The sequence below is a fragment of the Myotis yumanensis genome, unplaced genomic scaffold (genome assembly GCF_028538775.1).
Source record: "Myotis yumanensis isolate MYYU_CA2020_CCGP unplaced genomic scaffold, mMyoYum1.0.hap1 SCAF_6, whole genome shotgun sequence".
NCBI classification, from domain to species: domain Eukaryota; kingdom Metazoa; phylum Chordata; class Mammalia; order Chiroptera; family Vespertilionidae; genus Myotis; species Myotis yumanensis.
This window is the reverse complement of record NW_027223757.1, coordinates 79,263,084-79,283,782: the sequence shown is the minus strand read 5'-3', so window position 1 is coordinate 79,283,782 and position 20,699 is coordinate 79,263,084. Positions and strand designations below refer to the sequence as shown.

The 20,699-nt window shown below is 38.0% G+C and overlaps 1 protein-coding gene across 1 annotated transcript; it reads right to left on the bottom strand.

Annotated features, from left to right (window-relative positions):
* Positions 1-6,860: 6,860 nt before the first annotated feature.
* Positions 6,861-20,077, bottom strand: LOC139013192 (cysteine-rich secretory protein 3-like). The gene is made up of 7 exons (XM_070419360.1): positions 20,024-20,077; positions 14,530-14,649; positions 11,448-11,538; positions 10,168-10,313; positions 9,225-9,319; positions 8,351-8,439; positions 6,861-6,988 (listed from the first exon to the last, which is right to left on the bottom strand). Exons 1-7 carry the CDS (start codon positions 20,075-20,077, stop codon positions 6,861-6,863), a joined length of 723 nt encoding a protein of 240 aa, XP_070275461.1.
* Between the last annotated feature and the right edge of the window lie 622 nt (positions 20,078-20,699).

Sequence of the window (20,699 nt, the reverse complement as noted above, 5' to 3'; positions counted from 1 at the left end):
GGAACTGCCTGATGATCCAATGATTCTATTTCTTTGTATATACACAAAGAAATAATCCAAAACACCAATTTGAAAGAATACATGCACCTCTATGTTCATTACAGTGTTATTTACAATAGCCAAGATATGGAAACAAACTAAGTGCTCATCTACAGATTGAATAAAGAAGTAGTGATACATGTAAATGATGGACTATATTCAGCAATAAAAAATTAATGAAATCTTACTATTTTCAACGACATAGATGTACCTAGAGGGCATTATGTTACGTGAAATAACTCAGAGAGAGATGAACACCATAAGATTGCACCTATATGTGGAATATAAAGAACAAAATAAATGAACAAAATAGAAAGAGACTCATAGAAACAGAGAACAAACTGAGGGTTGCTGAGTGGGAGGGGTGTTGGGGAGCTGGGTGAAGAAGGTGAAGTGATGAAGAAGTACAACTTTGCAGTCACAAAGTAGTCACAGGGATGTGAAGTACAGCATAGGGAATATAGTCAATAATATTGTAATAACTGCGTGTTAGGCTAAGTGGGTACTAGAATTATTGGGAGGATCACTTTGTAAATTATATAATTGTCTAGCCACCATGCTATACACCCAAAACTAATACATTATTGAATATTAATTGTAACTGGGGGGAAAAATCACTTTCCACAGTGTTTCCAAAAAAAGATATGTCCCAAACATGCTTCCCTTGCTTCACTAATAATAAATATGTATGCAGTAGCTGCTATCCCACTGCAATGATTAAAATAAAGAACAAAAGAGAAGGAGGTAGTGGAGGAGGGCAGGGGACAGAGACTTGCACCTCAGTTCCAGAGAGATCCCGCCCGATTAGTGCAGTGGCCGTTGCACCCAAGGGAGTAGACAGCTTAAGTGAAAGGAAGTCCCAGAAGCCAGGCAAGCTGCTGCTCAAAGATAAGGTTGGAACCGAGGGCCTCCCAGAAAATATGACAGACCTTTATTATTTTTTTTTTCTTTCCAGAACTTGGTCCTTCCCCCATAGCATTTTATCAATCTGCCTCAGCTTGCTGAGCCTCAGGCACCCACGCACTAGAGTAAGTGTTTGGTGGTTTTAACATCCCCTGCCACCTGATAGCTACCAGGCTCTTTACACCTGCTAATTATAACCCTTAAAACAGCCCAGCCAGGGGGGTTCATTTCTTAATGTCATGTTACAAGTGGGAAAACCAGACACCAAATGACTTCCAAAGTCTAATACCGTTTAGAAAAGTTCAGGACCCGAAGTAAAATGCAAGTCTGTCTGACTCTGAAACTGCTGTTGTCTCTATTTGACTAATTGGTTTTGGCGCTCTTCAGCCAAATTGTTTGGGGATTATTCCTAGAAAAAGTACTCCCCTTCCTAGGAATATAATAATTATATATATACATACACACATATGCATATTTATGTTTAGTTTCAGTTTTCAAATGATGAAAGCTATAAACAAATTTGTCTTCTTTAAATCATTCATACCACTTGAAACTTTGTAACCATTCAATGCCACTCCCATATCAATAGTTTGGTGTTCATCTTTCTGGGCTCCCTCTATATATTTATATGTAAATATGTTTTGATAGTTACATATGTCTTATATTTTAATATCAGTAACTTCATAATAACCTTTCATTTAAAACTTAACCATATATGTTATTTATTTGACTTTAATATTTTTTATTTTTCAATTACAGTTTAACCATATGTCTTAGAATATCACTTTTACCTCTTGATTTTTAAAGATGGTAAAATGTTTCATATTATAGATGAACTATAGGTTTTGAAGTTTTTAATAGAGGATCACTAGTGATTCTTATTAGAGGATTACAACCCAAACTGTACTCGGAAACTTCAGGCATTAGGACAAGCAGGGAAAGGGGGTGTTGGGAAGCATCTGGGGGTATATAGTACAGTTCAGTGTTTAGTACCTCAGACTTGAATCTAGACTGTCTGGCTTCTGGTCCCAGGTGCAATGTTTACTGATAAACTTGAGTAAGTCAAGTTCTGTGGTTGGTTTTGCTCTCTAAAAGATGTGGGTACTGTTTACTTCAGAGGTCATAATGAGGATCCCAATCACAGTGCATATGAAAGAAAAAGCCTGGGACGTAGTAGGGACACATTAAATGTAATTATTATTCTTATTGTCACTTTTGCCTACCCACACTCAAACACTTTCTATTTCGAGGGAGTTTTTAAATAAAGGTCTTGCTTTCCATTGTGGAGAAACTCAAGTTGGGTGGATATTTCCAGCTCTCCCCCACCTCGCTTTGGCAGTTCAAGCCTGTGACCTGCGATCAGTCAATTTAGAGATCAGTTATGCAAAATACACAAGAGTTGACACCTGGGGGCTGCTTGTAAACACAGTAGGTCTTCTGACTGGAAGATCCCTGTGGCGCCCTCTACCTGTGACCTCAGCTTGCCTTGGTCAGACTTGTTTCCTGACACTTGGGTTGATTCTCTGAGCAGCCTGGTACCCGTCCAACAATTTTCTCTTTAAGAAGAAAATTCGGTTTCTATAGTTTACAACTAAGGAACTTGATGATGCAGTATCCCCTCTGTATCCTTCTTTAATCTCACTATTCACTCAAAATATTTATTGAGGACTGTCTGTGTCTGACAGGAACGCTAGAGCCTGTGATATTGTTCCTCTTTAACAAATTCAAGGACATGCCTAGAAAAAATAAATTCACACTAGGATACCCTGACCCAACTGCAATGCATTTTTGGACCTGTCACTGGATTTAGGGCATTTTTATGAGTTGGAATCATGAGGTTGCTTATTTACACACACGCTTTGGGGGAAAAGTCAATTGTAAGGTAAATGGGAAGTTAAATGGCTATTTATCACTCTTTTAAAAAGAGGTTTTTCTAAAAAAAAACCTGATGAAACAATTTTGCATGTAGGAAAACCATATATACAGGTGTTGTTCAGGAGTAATAATGTGGTAATTTCTGTATAAGTTTCTATGGAAACTATCCATCAAATTGACATTGGATTATTCTGCATAGAACAGTCTATTAACAAAGGCTTCTGCCTGAAGGAATACCATCAGCCTACAAGGCTCTTTCCTTCTGACTCAATTCAAACCCAGCTTCTCATCAACTAAAAGAGAACCTCAGGTTAAATCTCCTTACATAACTATTTTTTAATCTCAGCTCTGTGTGAGCTAAAAAAAAAAAAAAATTAACACTTTGAGAACAGGCAGTGCACTGCAGAGGAATTGCCAAAAGTCCAAGTAACATAAAAATATTTGCAATCTTACTAATAGTTAAAGAAATAAAAATTTAAACCATAATATGGTGTCATATTTGCCAATTTAAAAAATACAGTAAGCCACGTGTTTTATGGACATGGAAAAACTGGAAATCCTATTTTGGCTGATGGGAGTGTAAACTGGTTCTGCTAGTTCGGAGAATAATTAGGCAAGTTCCAGTAAAGAGGAAGATGCAAATTACTTTGGCCTGTCAATTTTAGTCCCAGAAAATGCTGGAGAATGTTTACAAGAACTTGTGTAAAAATGTTCAGTGTAAACTTATATGTCAGGGTAAAAAACTGGAGACTTTCTAAGTGTACATGAAAAAGAGGATGACTATAGTGTTGGAGAACACAATTAAATGTTTATACAAAAGTGAAAATGAGTGTGAACAGCTTGATAGCATAAGAATAAATAAATATACCAAACAATCTCTCTATATAAAAGGCTAATATGCAATTGTCCCCTTGGGAGTTTGACTGGGAGACTGGGAGTTCAATCGCTTGCTATGATGTGTGCTGACCACCTGGGGGTAGTGCGGAATGAAGGAAGGCCCTAGTTAGCAGCTGGAAGGCCCCATCGGCCCTGATGCTGGCCAGGCCTAGGGACCCTACCCATGCACGAATTTCATGCACCAGGCCTCTAGTTTTAAGATAAAAAGACAAGCTGTAGATGGTATGTACAATATTGGCAGCATTTACATAAAATTTAAAAATATGAAAAACAATACTAAATACAGATAGGGATACATATATGGGAAAACTATGTAGTAACCAAGTCATGGGCATGAGAAGTAACCAATTCACGACAAAGGCAGGAAGAGTCAGGGGTCATGGTGGCTACAGTGAGTTTCAACTTCACAATATTTTGTTTCATGAGCTGGCAAGTGAACACATGGGTGTTTATTATATTGGTCTCTGAAATATACACAATATACACAAAACCTTATTTTTTTTGCCACAGCTCTTAAAACATCAATGTGCAGTACTATGGCACTAAACAAGATGCCTTGTGAATCTAATAGAAGCACTATTGGAAGAGTAGACAGATGCAAAGGTATACTATGTACTAAGGTATAGTATGTACTATTTGCCTTGTTATATAGAGGGAGACTGTGTGTGATTATCTTTGCTGATTGTAATAGAATAAGAGCAACTGTAATTCTATAGATGTATTCCGGGTGCTAGGGAATCTGTTGATTTTCTGTAATAAAGATTTGACATATAGAATCACCATTTGAGTGGTACCACTGTGTGGTTAAGTTTGCAATAGTCCACTGCAACAGCGATTTTCAACCAGTGTGTCGTAAGAATTTTTAAAACATGCAATACCTATTTAGTCAGAGGCACTAACCACTTCCTCCTTAGATGTTCAAATAAAAAAAAATGACAATAACCAACACAATAGTAGCCATCCAATGTGAATGAATCAAAAGCATACCTACTTTTTGTCAGATTGGGACAAAAATATATTTTTTGGTGTGCTGCAGAATTTTAGTAATTGGTTTATGTGTGCCATGAGATGAAAACGCTGAGAATTGCTCACTGGTCTACAGTTATTATCCATAAGCCTTTTAGCATTTACACTAGCTAAATAGACAAAGTAAATAAGGATGGGTCACAATTACGACCACTGAATTTTATATGGATTGTAACATAAATTTCGGTAGTATCCCAGTCACTTAAATTTCTTTTTGGCTTATTATCTTGCTAGTTTCATGGACTTCCACTTGGCCCTGGCTACCATGATAGCTCTAAATCTTGGGTCAGAAAACAACTCTTACAATTTGCAACGTCATGGATGGAGCTGGAGAGCATTATGCTAAGTGAAATAAGCCAGTCAATGAAGGAAAAATACCACATGAACTCACTCATTCATGGATAATAGAGACCATTACAAACTTTTGAACAATAATAGATGCAGAGGCAGAGCTGCCTCACACAGATTGTCAAACTGCAGCAGGAAGGCCGGGGAGGGTTGGGGGGCAGGAGGGAGGGGGGTAAGAGATCAACTGAAGGACTTGTATGCATGCATATGAGCATAACCAATGAACATAAGACACTGGGGGGTAGGGGAAGCCGGGGTATTGTCAAGGGTGGGGGAAAAAAAGGACACATATGTAATACCCTTTGTAATGCTTTAAGCAATAAAAAAAATTAAAAAAAAAGAAAAGAAAACAAATGTAGTGAATTTGAGACTTTCTAAGTGTATTGATTTTTTAAAAAAAATATGTTTTTATTGAATTTTTTAGAGGAAGAGGAAAAGAGCTGGGTAGAGAGATAGAAATCTTGATAAGAGTAAAATACCAATTGGCTGCCTCCTGCATGCAACTGGGGATCGAGCCAACAACCCGGGTATATGACCTGATTGGGAATTGAAAGTGTGACCTCTTAGTTCATGGCCGATGTTCAACATTGGCCAAGCTAAGTGTATTGATTTTTACTCCATCTTTTGGAACTGGAGAATTACCCATGGCATCAGTCTGCAGTCCTACTGCTGCTACTCTGAGATGCACTTGGGCCAGGACTTTATTATCTTGACCTTTCTAAGATTTATTCTGATCTATGTGCTATGGTAGCATTTGAGGTCTTTGGAGATCAGCACTAGTTTTAAGTCCAGATCTAATAAACCACAAAAATCTTTTTCCACTCCTGCCAGTTACCTTGATAGATAGCCCGGGTTCCTTTGTGTGAAGGTTTAACAAAAAGTTCATGGAATGTGTTATGATGGCATTGCTGGGTCCTTTCTCTAGGGCAGTGGTGGCGAACCTTTTGAGCTCGGCGTGTCAGCATTTTGAAAAACCCTAACTTAACTCTGGTGCCGTGTCACATATAGAAATTTTTTGATATTTGCAACCATAGTAAAACAAATATTTATATTTTTGATATTTATTTTATATATTTGAATGCCATTTAACAAAGAAAAATCAACCAAAAAAATGAGTTCGCGTGTCACCTCTGACACGCATGTCATAGGTTCACCATCACTGCTCTAGGGACAGAGCCATGGCCTCCCCCTCAACTGGGGGAGCTAAATACATGAATTAATTTAGGTCTAGTCAGTGACTGGGTAAGTGTTTTTGAATTATCACTTTAGCAAGTTCTTTCATGTTTCTGCCAACAGACTTAGATATGTTCATATTTTAAATTATCATTGGGATCGGCATCTTCCCCTGTCATCTTTGTCCTATGAACACCAGCCAAAACAGAACTCTTCTAGGATACAAGTGCATATGCTCATCAATGGATTGTTTAATGCCTTAATGAAGGAAAGAGTTTGTTTTAAAAGCTTTGAATACATTTATTCCTAAGTTGCACAAAAGCTTTTAGCACATGTTACCAATTATGATGACTAAAGAATTTATTAGATTCAGCATTATATTTTTAATTTATAGTTCACAGATACTAAATGTACTGTTTTTGTTACCTGGTTTTCTTTATTCAGATATCCTCAGATTGAATGGATGAAAGAGGACATAGTCAATAGAAGATTTTTTCAAAATTTATTTGATCATTTAGAAAAAAAAATGACATTTTTACAGTAGTTTTTAAGTGGAGTCACTTTGCTCTTGAGATGAAGAATCAGCCTTAAAAGGTGTTTTATTTTATTGAAGAAGGGCATTGACAGGTGGCCTGGCATTTTGCTCTTGTGACTTCGTCATTACACCCTACTTTTCTGACCAAATAGTCACAATTCGATATCTTATCCACCTTCATGCAGGGATTGGCTAAAATGAAATAAAAAGTAAATTAAATGCTGTTTCTTGGATTGAAGTATTAGTTATCCCAAACTATATTATCTCAGGGGAAACCCGTTTATTCTTTATATATTCTATTATTCAAAGCTCACCACACACATGGGAGTTAATAGTCTTAAACTGCTTAATAAATATACCTGATGTGGCAGACAGAGAGTTCACTCACTCAGAACTTCATGACATCAAATAAATTTCACTATCATGTTCCAACAAGGTGCATAGTAACAAAATAACAAAATAAAATAATTTTTTTATTTTTAACAATATATTTCAGACGCTACTTATTTAGCCCTGTGGGTATGAGTGCTGCCATATCTACTTGTGAAATGAATAGATTGTACAAAGGGCAAGGGCAGCAAATGGAAGACAAATCCTACTCATACCCCATTTACCAAGCCATACAAATGATTAGTATCCTATCCCAGCAGTAGCTCTGGTGTGTATGTAGTATCTGGGGATTCCTAGAAGACTGGCAGGAACATTTAATGCATGTGCTTGAAGCAATCCAAAGTTCTTTTGTAGGTGCCTGCTTCCCAGGAAATGCAGCTGTGAGGAAGGAAGCAAGTGACGTAGTTGGCAGAATATGTGAGTGTATGCTAGTGTGTGAATGTGACTGTGTGTGTGTGTGTGTGTAGAGGTGCCCATACTGAGGAGAACAACATGCAGTTTCCCTTTATTTGATTCCCTGGCATTTATTTAGGAGCAAAAGCAAATCAAGCCTGAGCCTCTCTGAGGTTGTATAGTGAGTTTCAAATAATTTTGCTTTTCACCACCCTGAATGAGAACTGACAACTAGAAGGCCTTAAAGGGCAATTTCACCTCCACATTGGCATGGTTTATTTTGCTTTGCATGACTACCTCGAAGTCTATCTTAATTTAGTAGTCACCACTCTCAAATGGCAGCTGAATGTACCACTTCCTTTTTTAGCTCTCTCTTTTTTAAAAAAAAAAAAGTTTTTATTGATTTCAGAGAGAGGAAGGGAGAGGGTGAGAGAGGAGCATCAATAATGAGAGAAAATCATTGATCAGCTGTCTTCTGCATACCCGCATTGGGGATCAAGCCTGCAACCTGGGCATATGCCCTGACTGGGGATCAAACCATGACCTCCTGGTTCATGGGTCAATGCTCAATCACTGAGCCACACCAACTGGGCTTTAGCTCCATTTTTATTGCCAAGATCAAAAAGACTGAAGTAGGAAAAGGGGGGTGGGGGGGGCAGAAGCAGAATGAGGTCATTCATATATCAGGGAAGATTCTGAGACTGTTATACTCAGCAAGGTCATGTCCATGTAGACATCAGAACATAAAGATGCAGAATGAATAGTACTTACTGCAAAGCCCATTATCACAATGATTCGGGCATTCTTGACACGGTCTCCCTCTTTTGTATGGGGTCCTGATGGTATTATAGTGGTTCCCGCTGGCAATGGAATATTTGAAAGACAGAAGCAGTGACAACATGAAGAAATATAGGATCGTGCCATGGGAGTAAAATACATAGCAAGAGTCACATGTTATAAAAGGGAGACATTTATGAAGGTTAGGTCTACAAAGACAATTTTAAGGTAAATTGGTAGGATTTAAATATATGCAGAAAAAAGGAGATGGGGTTCCACCGTCTTCACAATAAATCAAAGGTATGCCACCAGAAGAGAGGTTTGTAGCAAGGTTCCTAAGAATTTTTGGATTCGGCATCTCACAGAGTATTTCTTACTTCTGTACTAGATGAATTTTTATTTAATTGAGAATCTAATATGTGCCATGAGCTATGCTAAGCACTTAAAATAGCTTATTATGTCTTATTATGTCTATTTCTCAGGGAAAAAAAAAACACTGCAAGAAATGTATTGCTAATGTCTCTTTTAGATAAGGAAAAAGGAGCTCCAAGTTGCCAAGTTATTGGTGAACTGAAGGTCACACAACTAGTAAGTGACAAAGCCAACATTTATTCTTGAACCTTGTGGACCACAGAGCCCATTCTTTCTGGACTTTGCTACCAATATCTCCATGGCTCTTTAAACCCTTAGAATGCACTGCTTGGCCTTCCCAGTCTTTCCAATTTTATCCTTTCTTCAAAACCACCCTCAAAGCTCTCCATGAAGCTACCTTAGAACCTCAGATGGATGAAAGGAGTTGGATTATAGCTCAAGGTGCAGGCCATTTGGCCTACCATATGCCCGAAGTGGCCCTTTGGGCTATACTTACGCAGGGCAATAATGGCAAACATAGTAATACTGGAGGTTGTTGTGAGGACAGTGGGCTAATGCACAGCCAAGTTGGTGGGAAGTGGCCCAAACGAGCTGTAAGAGAAAAGTTTAAAATAATCATTTTAATTAAGTTCATGCTGTTCACATTGTAGGGCTTGTTTCTTAATTGCTTATTAGACGTTATCAATGAAGGGAATTTTAAAACCTGAAAAATGTTGCCTTCAGATTTTTTAAATTTATAAACTTGATGAGTATTCTTTTAAAATATCTCTTCCAGGTATGGGGCCTCATTTAACATCCAACAAGCTTTATATATGCATGATACCTTTGTTATAACAGTGAATCACACTCAAATTCATAAATATGTGGACAATGGCATGCTGGGCAATAAGGGGGATAGTCACTTAAGGGCAATTTGAGTTTTGCAGGAAAAAAGAAGAAACTATTGATCTTGGTGTGTGTGTGTGTATGTGTGTGTGTAGATAATCTTAGGGGCCCAATATATATAATACAAAAATACTTATTTAATGACTAAAAATAACTTGCATATATGAGTTAATTTTTTAAATTATTTTTCTCTTCAGTGTTTCATCCTGTGATAGTCTAGAGAAAATAGCTTGAGACTTGTTCAAAGTGTTGCTTAAATATAATTAAGGTCATTCATCACTTTATTCTCAGAGCTGTCATTTAAAAAATCCATCGTGGTAAATTGAGATCACAATAAGCAGATGAAGTTGGTGGGTACCCAAGAGATAATGGGTTGATGTTTATGTACATTAATGGGTAGCACATACTTTGTAAAGTAAGGCAGCTTTTACATTCACATATAGGTTGCATAGCTAAGATGTATGCTTAGCATCTCCAGAATAAACTGCACAGAAAAAATAATTCTGGGAGGGTAGTGAACAAAAAACATTAAACTTTTGTCATTACATTTTTACCTGGGTGTAATGGCCAGTTACAGCATTTGCTCGAGTACCTCCATATCCATATTTGAAATCTTTAACTTCATCGTAAAGAGATTGGATTGCATCTGACCATGATTTGGGACTACTGGACATGTATAAATTCTCTCCACAAATAATGGCTAAAAATTAGAAAAGATAATGAAACAATAGTGAAAACAGTAGTTTCAAATAATTCTCATCGAAAACTATTAGAATATTATATTTTAGTTTTTGTGATCAATATCACCTTCCAAATCTTTCACTGACTGATTGGAGAAATCTAATTTCAATTTCCAAAGCTCAGTTCTATGAATTGGAATCACTCCCTCCCGCCCACATATGAATAGCTTTTTAAAAATACGTAAATAGTGATTCATTTTCAAGCTGATGGTGTAGGTTAACACAGTCACAGATGCCATTTTGGCAACACTAGTAAATGAATCAACAAACAGCAAGTATTTATTATTATCTGCTATGCCTTCATAGTATGCATATAGGAGACATGATTTTGACCTTCCGCTCTTTAGCTAGAGAATTAAGAGGAGCACATGTGAAGCAGACAGCAAATAGATCAGACGTAAGATGGTATATCCCGTGGGAAAATGAAATCAAAGCCATGAATGCAAGAGTGGTGATGAGGAGGCCCATCAGATTTTAGCAAAAAAGTCTAAGACAGGTTTGGGTACGGTGGGCTTGCAGAGTGAAGCAAACTGAGGGCCTCGAAAGTAAGGTAGAGAGTTAATTCTTCATGAACATAATTTACACTTATGCCCTGGAAAGTTATATTAAAATAAATAATTCTTTTCACTAGGAATTTATAGTCTGGTAAATTTGACTACAATGTAATAAGTGAAAGGGTTTTTTGTTGTTGTTTTTTAGATTTCAGGAATAAACTTGGCATGTGACTAAATAAGAATGGTGAGTATCTACATGAACTGAAGTTCAGAAAAAAAAAATTTAAAACAATGTTTTTTTGTTGTCTCCTCCTCCTTCCCCCATAGCTTTTGCCTTGGATCTCTAACTTAGAGTCATTTTCTTTTTTCTTAGAGTAGCAGGAGTAATGACATTTTAGGGCAAGAGTTTTTAAAAAAAGAAAACAAAGGAATACAAGAAAGAAAGCAAAAGGAAACAAGGTTCCTGTGTGAGAGGATAGGTCAGGACGTTAAAACCAACAGACAAAATCTCCATCACCATTCCCAAGCTGCCATAGCTCACCACTTCAGTGAATTTTGGCTTAATTTTTGTTTTTTATTGATTGATAAAGTGTGACTTACAGCTGATTCGTCGTTCCTGTGGAGGGCTGTGAGACAAGGTACACTTGGTTGCCCAGCTTGCAGCATTCCTCGCAATTATGTCATTCCATGTCTTGATGTAAATGACAAACATTTGAAAACATATAAAAATATTATGTATTCATGACACAATCATGATGTATATGATCACATTTAAAACAAATGCCTATTAGATTAATTGTTTTCTAGTATTTCTTATTTTTCCATTGTTCTACCGAAAGATACATTTCTTGCTTTTCTAAATCACTTAATTATAAGGAAGCATATTACCATATGGGGTCACAGATTAAATATTTTAGGGAAAAAATATTTTAAACCCAATTAGTTGGATAAGCACAGCTTGGGGCTATGGATATTTAATTAGAAATGAGAACTAAGTATGTGCTGTTTTTCTCAAAATGTCTGTTGCCTTTGCCCCAGTCTTCATATACATTAATATATTGCCAGATGCCATAACAAGCATTAGTAAGTTTGTGCTGTACTAAATAAAATAAAACAGAGTGAAGTACAAAGTATGTGGAAAAATAAATGTCTACCCTTATCTCATATGCAAAAATAGGAAAGATATAGGAAAATAAATCCAAATAGGAATTGAGTGTTATCATAATTCAGATAAGTTAAAGCAAAATTGCTATACATTACTTTCTAGAGAGAGGGGGGGGAAAGTTCCAATCTAAGATGAAGAGATGTTCAGAACAGAGCAGACAGCCTGTACCTTTGAGAAGGCAATGTCAATTAGCTATCATGGTCAGGAGGTATTTGTCCTGTACATTGGGCAGAACACACTTCCTCAGAAATAAAGCTAAACATACGGGTCAGTAGAAAAATTCCTTCCTATAGCCTAGATCAGTGATGGGAAACCTTTTGAGCTCGGCATGTCAGCATTTTGAAAAACCCTAACTTAAATCTGGTGCTGTGTCACATATAGAAATTCTTTGATATTTGCAACCGTAGTAAAACAAAGATTTCTATTTTTGATATTTATTTTATATATTTAAATGCCATTTAACAAAGAAAAATCAACCAAAAAAATGAGTTTGCGTATCGCCTCTGACACGCGTGTCATAGGTTCGCCATCACTGGCCTAGATTTAGCAACAACTTTCATAGTATCTCAGCAATGGCATGAACCAGAAAGATAATGGATTCTATTTCTCATTTATTATAGGACTCTCTTCTAAAAAAATATACATTTTGTCTGCAGTGGAAGTATATGTTCAGTACCTCATAAGACAGCTAATTTCTAAATAGACTTTTTAAAAAAAAATCTCTTGAGGCATATACAGTATAACTTCCAAATACCTATGATTTGTTAATTCTAGCTCAGCCCTTTGAGGAAATTCAGAACACATTTAATTCATCATATGATAGCACTTTAAATACTTGAATGGGAAGAGAAACAGTAACTACTTTTTACTAAACATCTCAGATGTTAATGGCATTTCATTTACAATAGCATTTCTATACTGATCCTCACAAAGGTTAGCAAAGTTTAATGATCATTTCCACTAATCGCCAAGAAAGCTGAGGCTCCTTCAGATTAAGTAATTAGCCCAGAGTCAGTGATCATATTCTCCTGGGATAATATTTAGTCTAAATACCTCAGACTGCCTCACCTTTCAGTTTCCAGGCTCCCCACCATGCTAATCAACACTTTCTGTGTATGCTCCCTTTCATAATGTATTGCCTAAACCAGTGATGGGGAACCTTTTGAGCTTGGCATTTCAGCATTTTGAAAAACCTTAACTCTGGTGCCGTGTCACATATAGAAATTTTTTGATCTTCGCAACCATAGTAAAATGAGGACTTATATTTTTGATATTTATTTTATATATTTAAATGCCATTTAACAAAGAAAAATCAACCAAAAAAATGAGTTCGCGTGTCACCTCTGACACGCGTGTCATGGGTTCGCCATCACTGGCCTAAACCCATACACATTCTATAACATATGACCTGACCATAGCTGAAGAGCAGTGTTACCCTCTTAACACGTTTATTGATATTAATAGTAGGAAGAAAGCAAAGGGAAGGTCAGACATTATAGGCATGGTCAACTGGGCAGCTTAACCAGGAAGCTGCAACTTTGCACTCCCCAGGGAGCCATTCTCTGCAAATCACTGGGGGAAGGAAGCTGGGCACATGTGCAGTGAAGTTGGGGTGATGTAGGGAAGGTACTAACTTGGGGAAAAGGTAATTAGCTAACAAGGCAGAGACACTGCAAACAAGTGAAGTCCTGAAGGGTTGATTGGTTAAGCTCCTGGTTATAATCCCCAGACAAAGAATTCTCTCTTTCTTGTTCCTCTTGCTTGTTTGCTCTTGTGCTCTTGCTCCCTTGCTTTCTCTTGCTCCTTGACCATCACTCACCTGTGCACCCCAAAAGCCATGTAGGTTTATCAGCTTCATGGCCCATGCCCATAGGGACCCTACAGGCAATGGACTGCAGCTGGGAACACAAGCTGACCTAGCCAGATGCTGGACTGCACTGGACTGTGCTTTAATAAGGGGAAGAAATGCTAGGCAGTGGCTTAAATTCTAGCTCTGATGAAGATAAGGCTGGACTTTTTCCATGGTGAGATGAAGGGAAATGAGACCTTGGAAACCCAGGGGTTTAATTCCATACAAGTAAATAGCACTCGTTTTCCTGTACGAGTCTCAGAAAATTCCTTTTCTCATGACATCATAAGAATTCCACTTCCACCAGTAGCAGGTGGGAACACAGAGGGTACCGCACCAATAACAGAAAGAATATAACTTTTAGATCTATACACCATATTTTATTATATAGTTTAAGTTTTTACTAGTTGTTTAGCATCTAATTACTCAAGTAATATAATTTACAAGGCTTCTTTCACTGCCTATTAATTATACTTTCATCCTTTATTGAGAGAGTCAATGTTTTCCAGTTCAAATGCAGTGTTACATTTAACTACGAACCAATATGATAACTTTTCTAGGGAAATAAAGAGATTAGAGTATTTTACATAGATAGATCATAGTTTAATATTCATTGTTACGTGGTTAGATGCTAATTGATAACAATCTATCAATCAGACAGGACTTACCATTTTAAGCATGTTGCTGGCACTGGGACTTGCCATCCTTCTAAGGTCATTGTGCTTATTAATAATCTCCATTTGGACTGATGGACGTTGAGTCAAAATATCTAAAATTGTGGTATTTGACTTTAAAATGAAGCAAAAAGTAAGAACAATGTTACAATATTGAAAATCAAGATAATGAAACAACTGATTTATTTCAACATGGAAGTTAAAAAAAATGTTGAGTTTTGTGTTCTTCAACTTTATCATCAAACTCACCCAGAGGGCTTGTTAGCATACAGATTGCTGGGCTCCACCCTGCAGAGTTGTTGTTTTTTTATTTTTAAATATGTTTTTATTGATTTCAGAGAGGAAGGGAGAGGGAGAGATAGAAATATCAATAATGAGATGAAATCATTGATTGGCCTCCTCCTGCAAGCCCCCCACTTGGGATCAAGCCCACAACCTGGGCATGTGCTCTTGACTGGAATCAAACCTGGGACTCAGTGGATAGAGAGCAGGCCAACACTCTATCAACTGAGCCAAACCAGCTATGGCCACCCCTCAGAGTTTTTGATTCAGGAAGATTAGGTAGGGCCAACAAGTTCCCAGGGACCATAATTTGGTAGTCTACTAGTAAGTCATAGAATTTTTGTGGGGAACTTGAAAGTGTCCTTTTGAATATCAACATTTGCTTTGCCTTTAACAATAGATTAATTGATCCATAAACCTGTTTACACATGACCTTATCTGATAACATGAAAGAATTTAAAGCCATATCAGCAGCCTAATTAGTACCAGAAAGTTCCAATAGAACAAAACAACAGTACCTGGAATTCTGCAAAACCAAAATTTGAGCTAAATGATATCCAGCAAAAATATTTACTCACACTTCAGAAAATTTTAGGATATATGTATAGAGGCCTGGTGCACAAATTTGTGCATGGGTGGGGTCCCTTGGACTGGCTGGCAATCGGGGCCAATTGGGGCCAGCAAGCCAGGAGGAGGGACCGCAGGAGGTTGGCCAGCCATGGGAGGTTGGCTGTGGGTGTGCACTGACCACCAAGGGGCAGCTCCTGCATTGAGCATCTGCCTCCTGGTAGTCAGTGAGTGTCATAGCAACTGGTTGACTGGTCATTTGGTCAACTGGTTGTTCGGTTGACTGGACGTAACAGTCACTTTGGCTTTTATATATATATAGATAATATATATATGACTGTAGTATATTGATATATTATTTAGATGAAAAAATATGCCCTAACTGGTTTGGCTCGGTGGATAGAGCATCAGCCTGCAGACTGAAGGGTCCCGGGTTTGGTTCCAGTCAAGGGCATGTACCTTGGTTGTGAGCACATCCCCAGTAGGGGGTGTGCAGGAGGCAACTGATCGATATTTCTTTCTCATCGATGTTTCTGGCTCTCTATCCCTCTCCCTTCCTCTCTGTAAAAAATCAATAAAATATGTGTGTGTGTTTTTAAATATGTGGTGTATCTGCCAACTATATTCAGTATCTTGTAAAGATTATGAATTGTGTGCACACTTATGTTTAAGCCAACCTCAAAAATTATCCTTTTCTGTCTTAATAAGAGCATAATTAGAAGGCAGTGTATTTTTTTAATGAAAAAATTATGTTGAAAGAAACCCTGGAAATCATTTAGTAAATCTACTCTGGCTCTTCTCTGTTTACTATGCCACTGGACTAGTGCCCTCTCTACCCTTCTCTGCCCCATCCCCTGGCCTGGAACTGACCCTCTGCCCTGCACCACCTGGGCTCCCTTGTCTTGTGCTTTCTGGGTGGATTGATCCAAAGAGAGGCACAGGAAAAACAGAGGGTGGGAAGAAGTAGAGGTCACAGCTTTTCCTGCCCACTCCCTTCTTACTTTCACACTCCATCTCTGGGAGGAGATAACTCCATTTTGATCCTGGTGTTATTTCTCCCTTTAGTCCAGCAGGCCTAGCAATTAAAAGGCTTTCCATGGCCACTAGTAGCTATTTTGTTCCTTTAACCCTGATCCTTCCTCTATAAATATTGCTTTGTTACTGCTCATTCATTAAAAACATCTGTGTTGAAGAAAGAAATGGTAATTATGTGATAAGATGGAGGTATTAGCTATGGTGGTAATCATTTTGCAGTATGTAAGTGTATCAAATCATTACTGAGACAATTTAAATTACACAGTTATGTGTCAATTATCCTATATAATAAAAGCCTAATATGCTAACTGTCCTGTTGGCCATTCAACCAATCAAAGCATAATATGCTAATGATATGCTAAGGCCACTCAGGCACTCGCTATGACGAGCACTGACCAGCAGGGGGCAGACAGTTGACTGGTTGACCAGTCACTATGATGTGCACTGACCACCAGGGGGCAGACGCTCTGTCTGGTAGGTTAGCTTGCTGTTGGGGTCTGGCTGATCGGGACGGAGCAAGACTGGTGGGACATGCCCTAGAGCCCTCCCACAGTCCCTCCACAACTGGCCAACCTCCCATGTCCCTCCCCAGCCCTGATCACGCACCGGTTTGGTCCCTCGGCCTAGCCTGCACCATCTGGCAATCTGGGACCCCTCAGGGGATGTCAGAGAGCTGTTTTTGGCCAGGCCGAGAGACCCTACTGGTGCATGAATTCTTGCACCGGGCCTCTAGTATCTCAATAAAGCTGGAACAACACCAAACAAGACATCTGTGTTGAATTCACTGTCTAGACTCTGAGTGAAAAAAAGCTCTCTTATTTTCACCCATTAATAAAACCGAAAATCAGAAAGGTTAGCTGAATTATGTAAGGATCTCTTTTTTCATTGTAGCCTAAAGCCGATTACTTTAAATTTGGAAGTGCAAGTTAATAAATAGACAACATATCCCTTGTGCTGATAGGTTCTATTTTAATAATGAGAGCAACATATGATAGCTACCATCATTTCCTTAGAAAATAGCTTCCACATTAAGCATTTCGCTATTAGTACACTCATGTGTCTTTCTTACTTTTTGGATCTATTGATGATCTTTTTAACCCCTGGTTGCTTGACAAAAGAAGCCAAAGCAAAGAATAACTGAGATCCTTGGAGGATGCAATGGATTTTCTGGAAGTCAACACACTGTGAGTACTAAGTAGCTGATTCATTACAATCAACCCTGGTGATGTTCATAATAAGGTCACATTTTCTTTCTTTGCATCTTTTAATATGTAAAATAATTTTAATTTTTACACTTCATGGAAGTACTATTATAGAATTCAGTTCTCAAAGCAATGCATTGTGGTAAGATTTATTATTCCCACTGAGAATTGAAATAAAAAAATAAAAAACAAGGTTCAGGGATATTCCAGACCAGATAAACCACTCCGTAGTTGGCATTGCCCAGAATAAATGGCTACATTGACTAAAACTGTATGCCATTTTAGAGACTAGGACCCTGAAATTAAACATGTTAAAGTTCTCTGATCTAAACTTATAAAATCATGTGAGCCAAAAACCCACAACTTGAACCAAATTCTCTGACACTAACTAAATCTCAGGGTCTTTCTAAGTCGACTAACTGGCCCTGGAATGCGCTGCTAGAACTAAGGAAATAGCACTTCTAAACTTTAGACTAGCAAACAGCATTTCCAAACTTTCAACTTCTTCCCATGTGTTAATACCAATCACTCCACGTGGTTGGTGACTATACTAAGAAAGCTTTGTAGGCAAATAACTCAATGAAACTTGTTTTTACTTATCTTCTTTTGAGAAATATGAAAGCTGCATTATTCTTTTTGGTTTCCTCAAATAACTTGCTAGTCTGTAAAGAAGATTCAGTTCTTTAGAAGTAAAACACGATCCCTTTAAGTAAATACAAAGCCAAATTAATAAGAATCACTCAGCCTCAAAGGTGTATTCTACCTTCCTTTTTCCTGCTTGATCATATAGTCCACATGCCAAGACTTCTCTCCCAAAGAGGATAAAAGGAGGTGGAACCTTATAAGCCAAATTTTGCGCTGCTTGATTGAATTTCCCCACTTACTCAGGAGAGGGATATGGCTTTCTTCTCTCAAAGCTTCCACTTTCTCCTCTCACGTTACACTTGCTTCTCAACCTGCTGCACTCTGTCTTCTGTCCTCACCACCTCGCTGAACTGGCATTTGCCAAGATCATCACAACCTCATCGGTGGTAAATCTAATGGAAACTTCTTTACCTTACCTGTCTAGGTGGCACCGGGAAATGTTGCATACATTCTTCTGGCCCTTGGCTTTGTGATGCTGCTATTTCTTCTCTTTCTTCTCACCCTCCTTCCCTTTCAGCTTCCCTTTCTCTGGTTCACCCTTAAATTTTGGTATTCTGCACAATTCTTTCCCTTTTCACTTTATAGTTTTTCCACTTTTGTGGTTTCTTTCCATCCCCACTTTTGTAGTTTCGATGCCACGTGTATACCAATGATCCCTAGACCTCTTATCTCCAGCTCAGATCCTATCCACGCCTCACCTGAAACCTACCTGCCCCAGAGGAATTCATCCTTGGCTTCTCTCAGAGCCTGATTATCATCAGGTGCTTCCCATTCCAGGGGATGTCATCATCAATCTCCCAGGGATACAGAAGAGAAATTGCCACCTTCTCCTCACATTCAATGTCTAACCCATGTCTAAGTCCTGTGGCTTCTAACATAGATTGGAAAGGTAGCCAAATTGGTTCCTCATTCTCAGAACTAAGTACAGGTCACTATCATAGTTAATTACCTACATTACTGAACAAGTTCCCAGCTAGTCTCTCTGCCTCCAGTCTTGCTCCCTGCCATGTGATGGAGTGATCTTTCTGAAATGCAAATCTCTCTATCACCCTCTATTCAGGCCCGCCCTGGTTGCACTTAAAATTGTTTGTAAGGCCCCTGAGACCTGGGCCTGCCCTTACTACTCCAGCCTCACCCCCTATTGCATCTCTTCTAACTGCACCAAAAAATATTGTCTCTTACCTCTTCGTACTCCAGGCTGGCTTATGCCCAAACTCCCATGCTCTCTTATCTGTTATACTTCAACTAGATGCAACTTTCTCCTCAAATACTTTTCCTTATCCACCTCTATCTTCTCTCATTATTGGTCTAAATTCTACTAGTTATAAGGACTAAATTAGATGAAAAAGACAAAATGCTTAGAATTTTTTTAAAATAGCAATGTTCAGTAATAACATTCTGCAGAACCCCATTTTAACCTTCACAGGGCACTTGTCATACTTTTCAAATTACCTGTTGACTCATTAATCCTCTACTACTCTGAGGTGTTATGTGGGCAGTCCTATGCTAATCTAATTTATTGCGCTATTCCCAGCATCTGGCACCATGTCTCGTATAGTAGACACTAAATAAATTGTTGATGAATTGAACGAAATTACAATGTGTTAAGCTAACCTTAGGAAGCCAAAATGATAGCTTCATATTTGTTTAGGACAGTGGTTCTCAACCTTGGCTGCACATTAGAATTCACCATGAACTATGGGTAAGATACTCCTCTTAAAAGAGCTTAAAATCTATCTTATAAGTGAAATTCTTACCGTGCTGGCCACTTGTTGCAGCAGTACCATGAAGCATATGCCCACCAGCATCATTGTCTCTGAGAAAAAAAATGAAGCATTTATGAGATTAATGAGTACATAAAATAGCTTACTTTATTAAAAAAACATGATGATAATTTTAAGGAGTAGACTAGTATAGTTTTCTGTAGATTGAAACTTTCCATGAGAATAAATTATCTTGGTCAGATAGGATAAAAATCAGTGTCATCCTTTACCTGCAAATGTAGGTTTTATTCTTGTGTTACCCATTCCTAGACTGGAAACCAGGAATATAGTAGCAATGTTTCTTAATACTTTAGAAAGACAAGCATTTGAGACCTAACCAAAGGAAAAGGGTAAAACTTCAATCTGTAATGGTTCAGATCACTGATGAGTGTCTCCAATTGCAAGGAAGTTAGTTTAAAATCCTGTTTGTTTTTTTAATTTTTTCTCTAGCTCAGTGGTTCTCGACCTTGGCTGCATATTAGAATCACCTGGGAATCTTTTTTTTAAATCCTGATTTCTGGGCCTCATCCTCCAGAAATTCTGTTTCTTTATTACTAATGTTGTGGCCTCACCCCATAACAAAGAAACGAAATTTCCTGAGGATGAGGCCCAGAAATCAGGATTTTAAAAAGATTCCCAGGTGATTCTAATGTGCAGCCAAGGTTGAGAA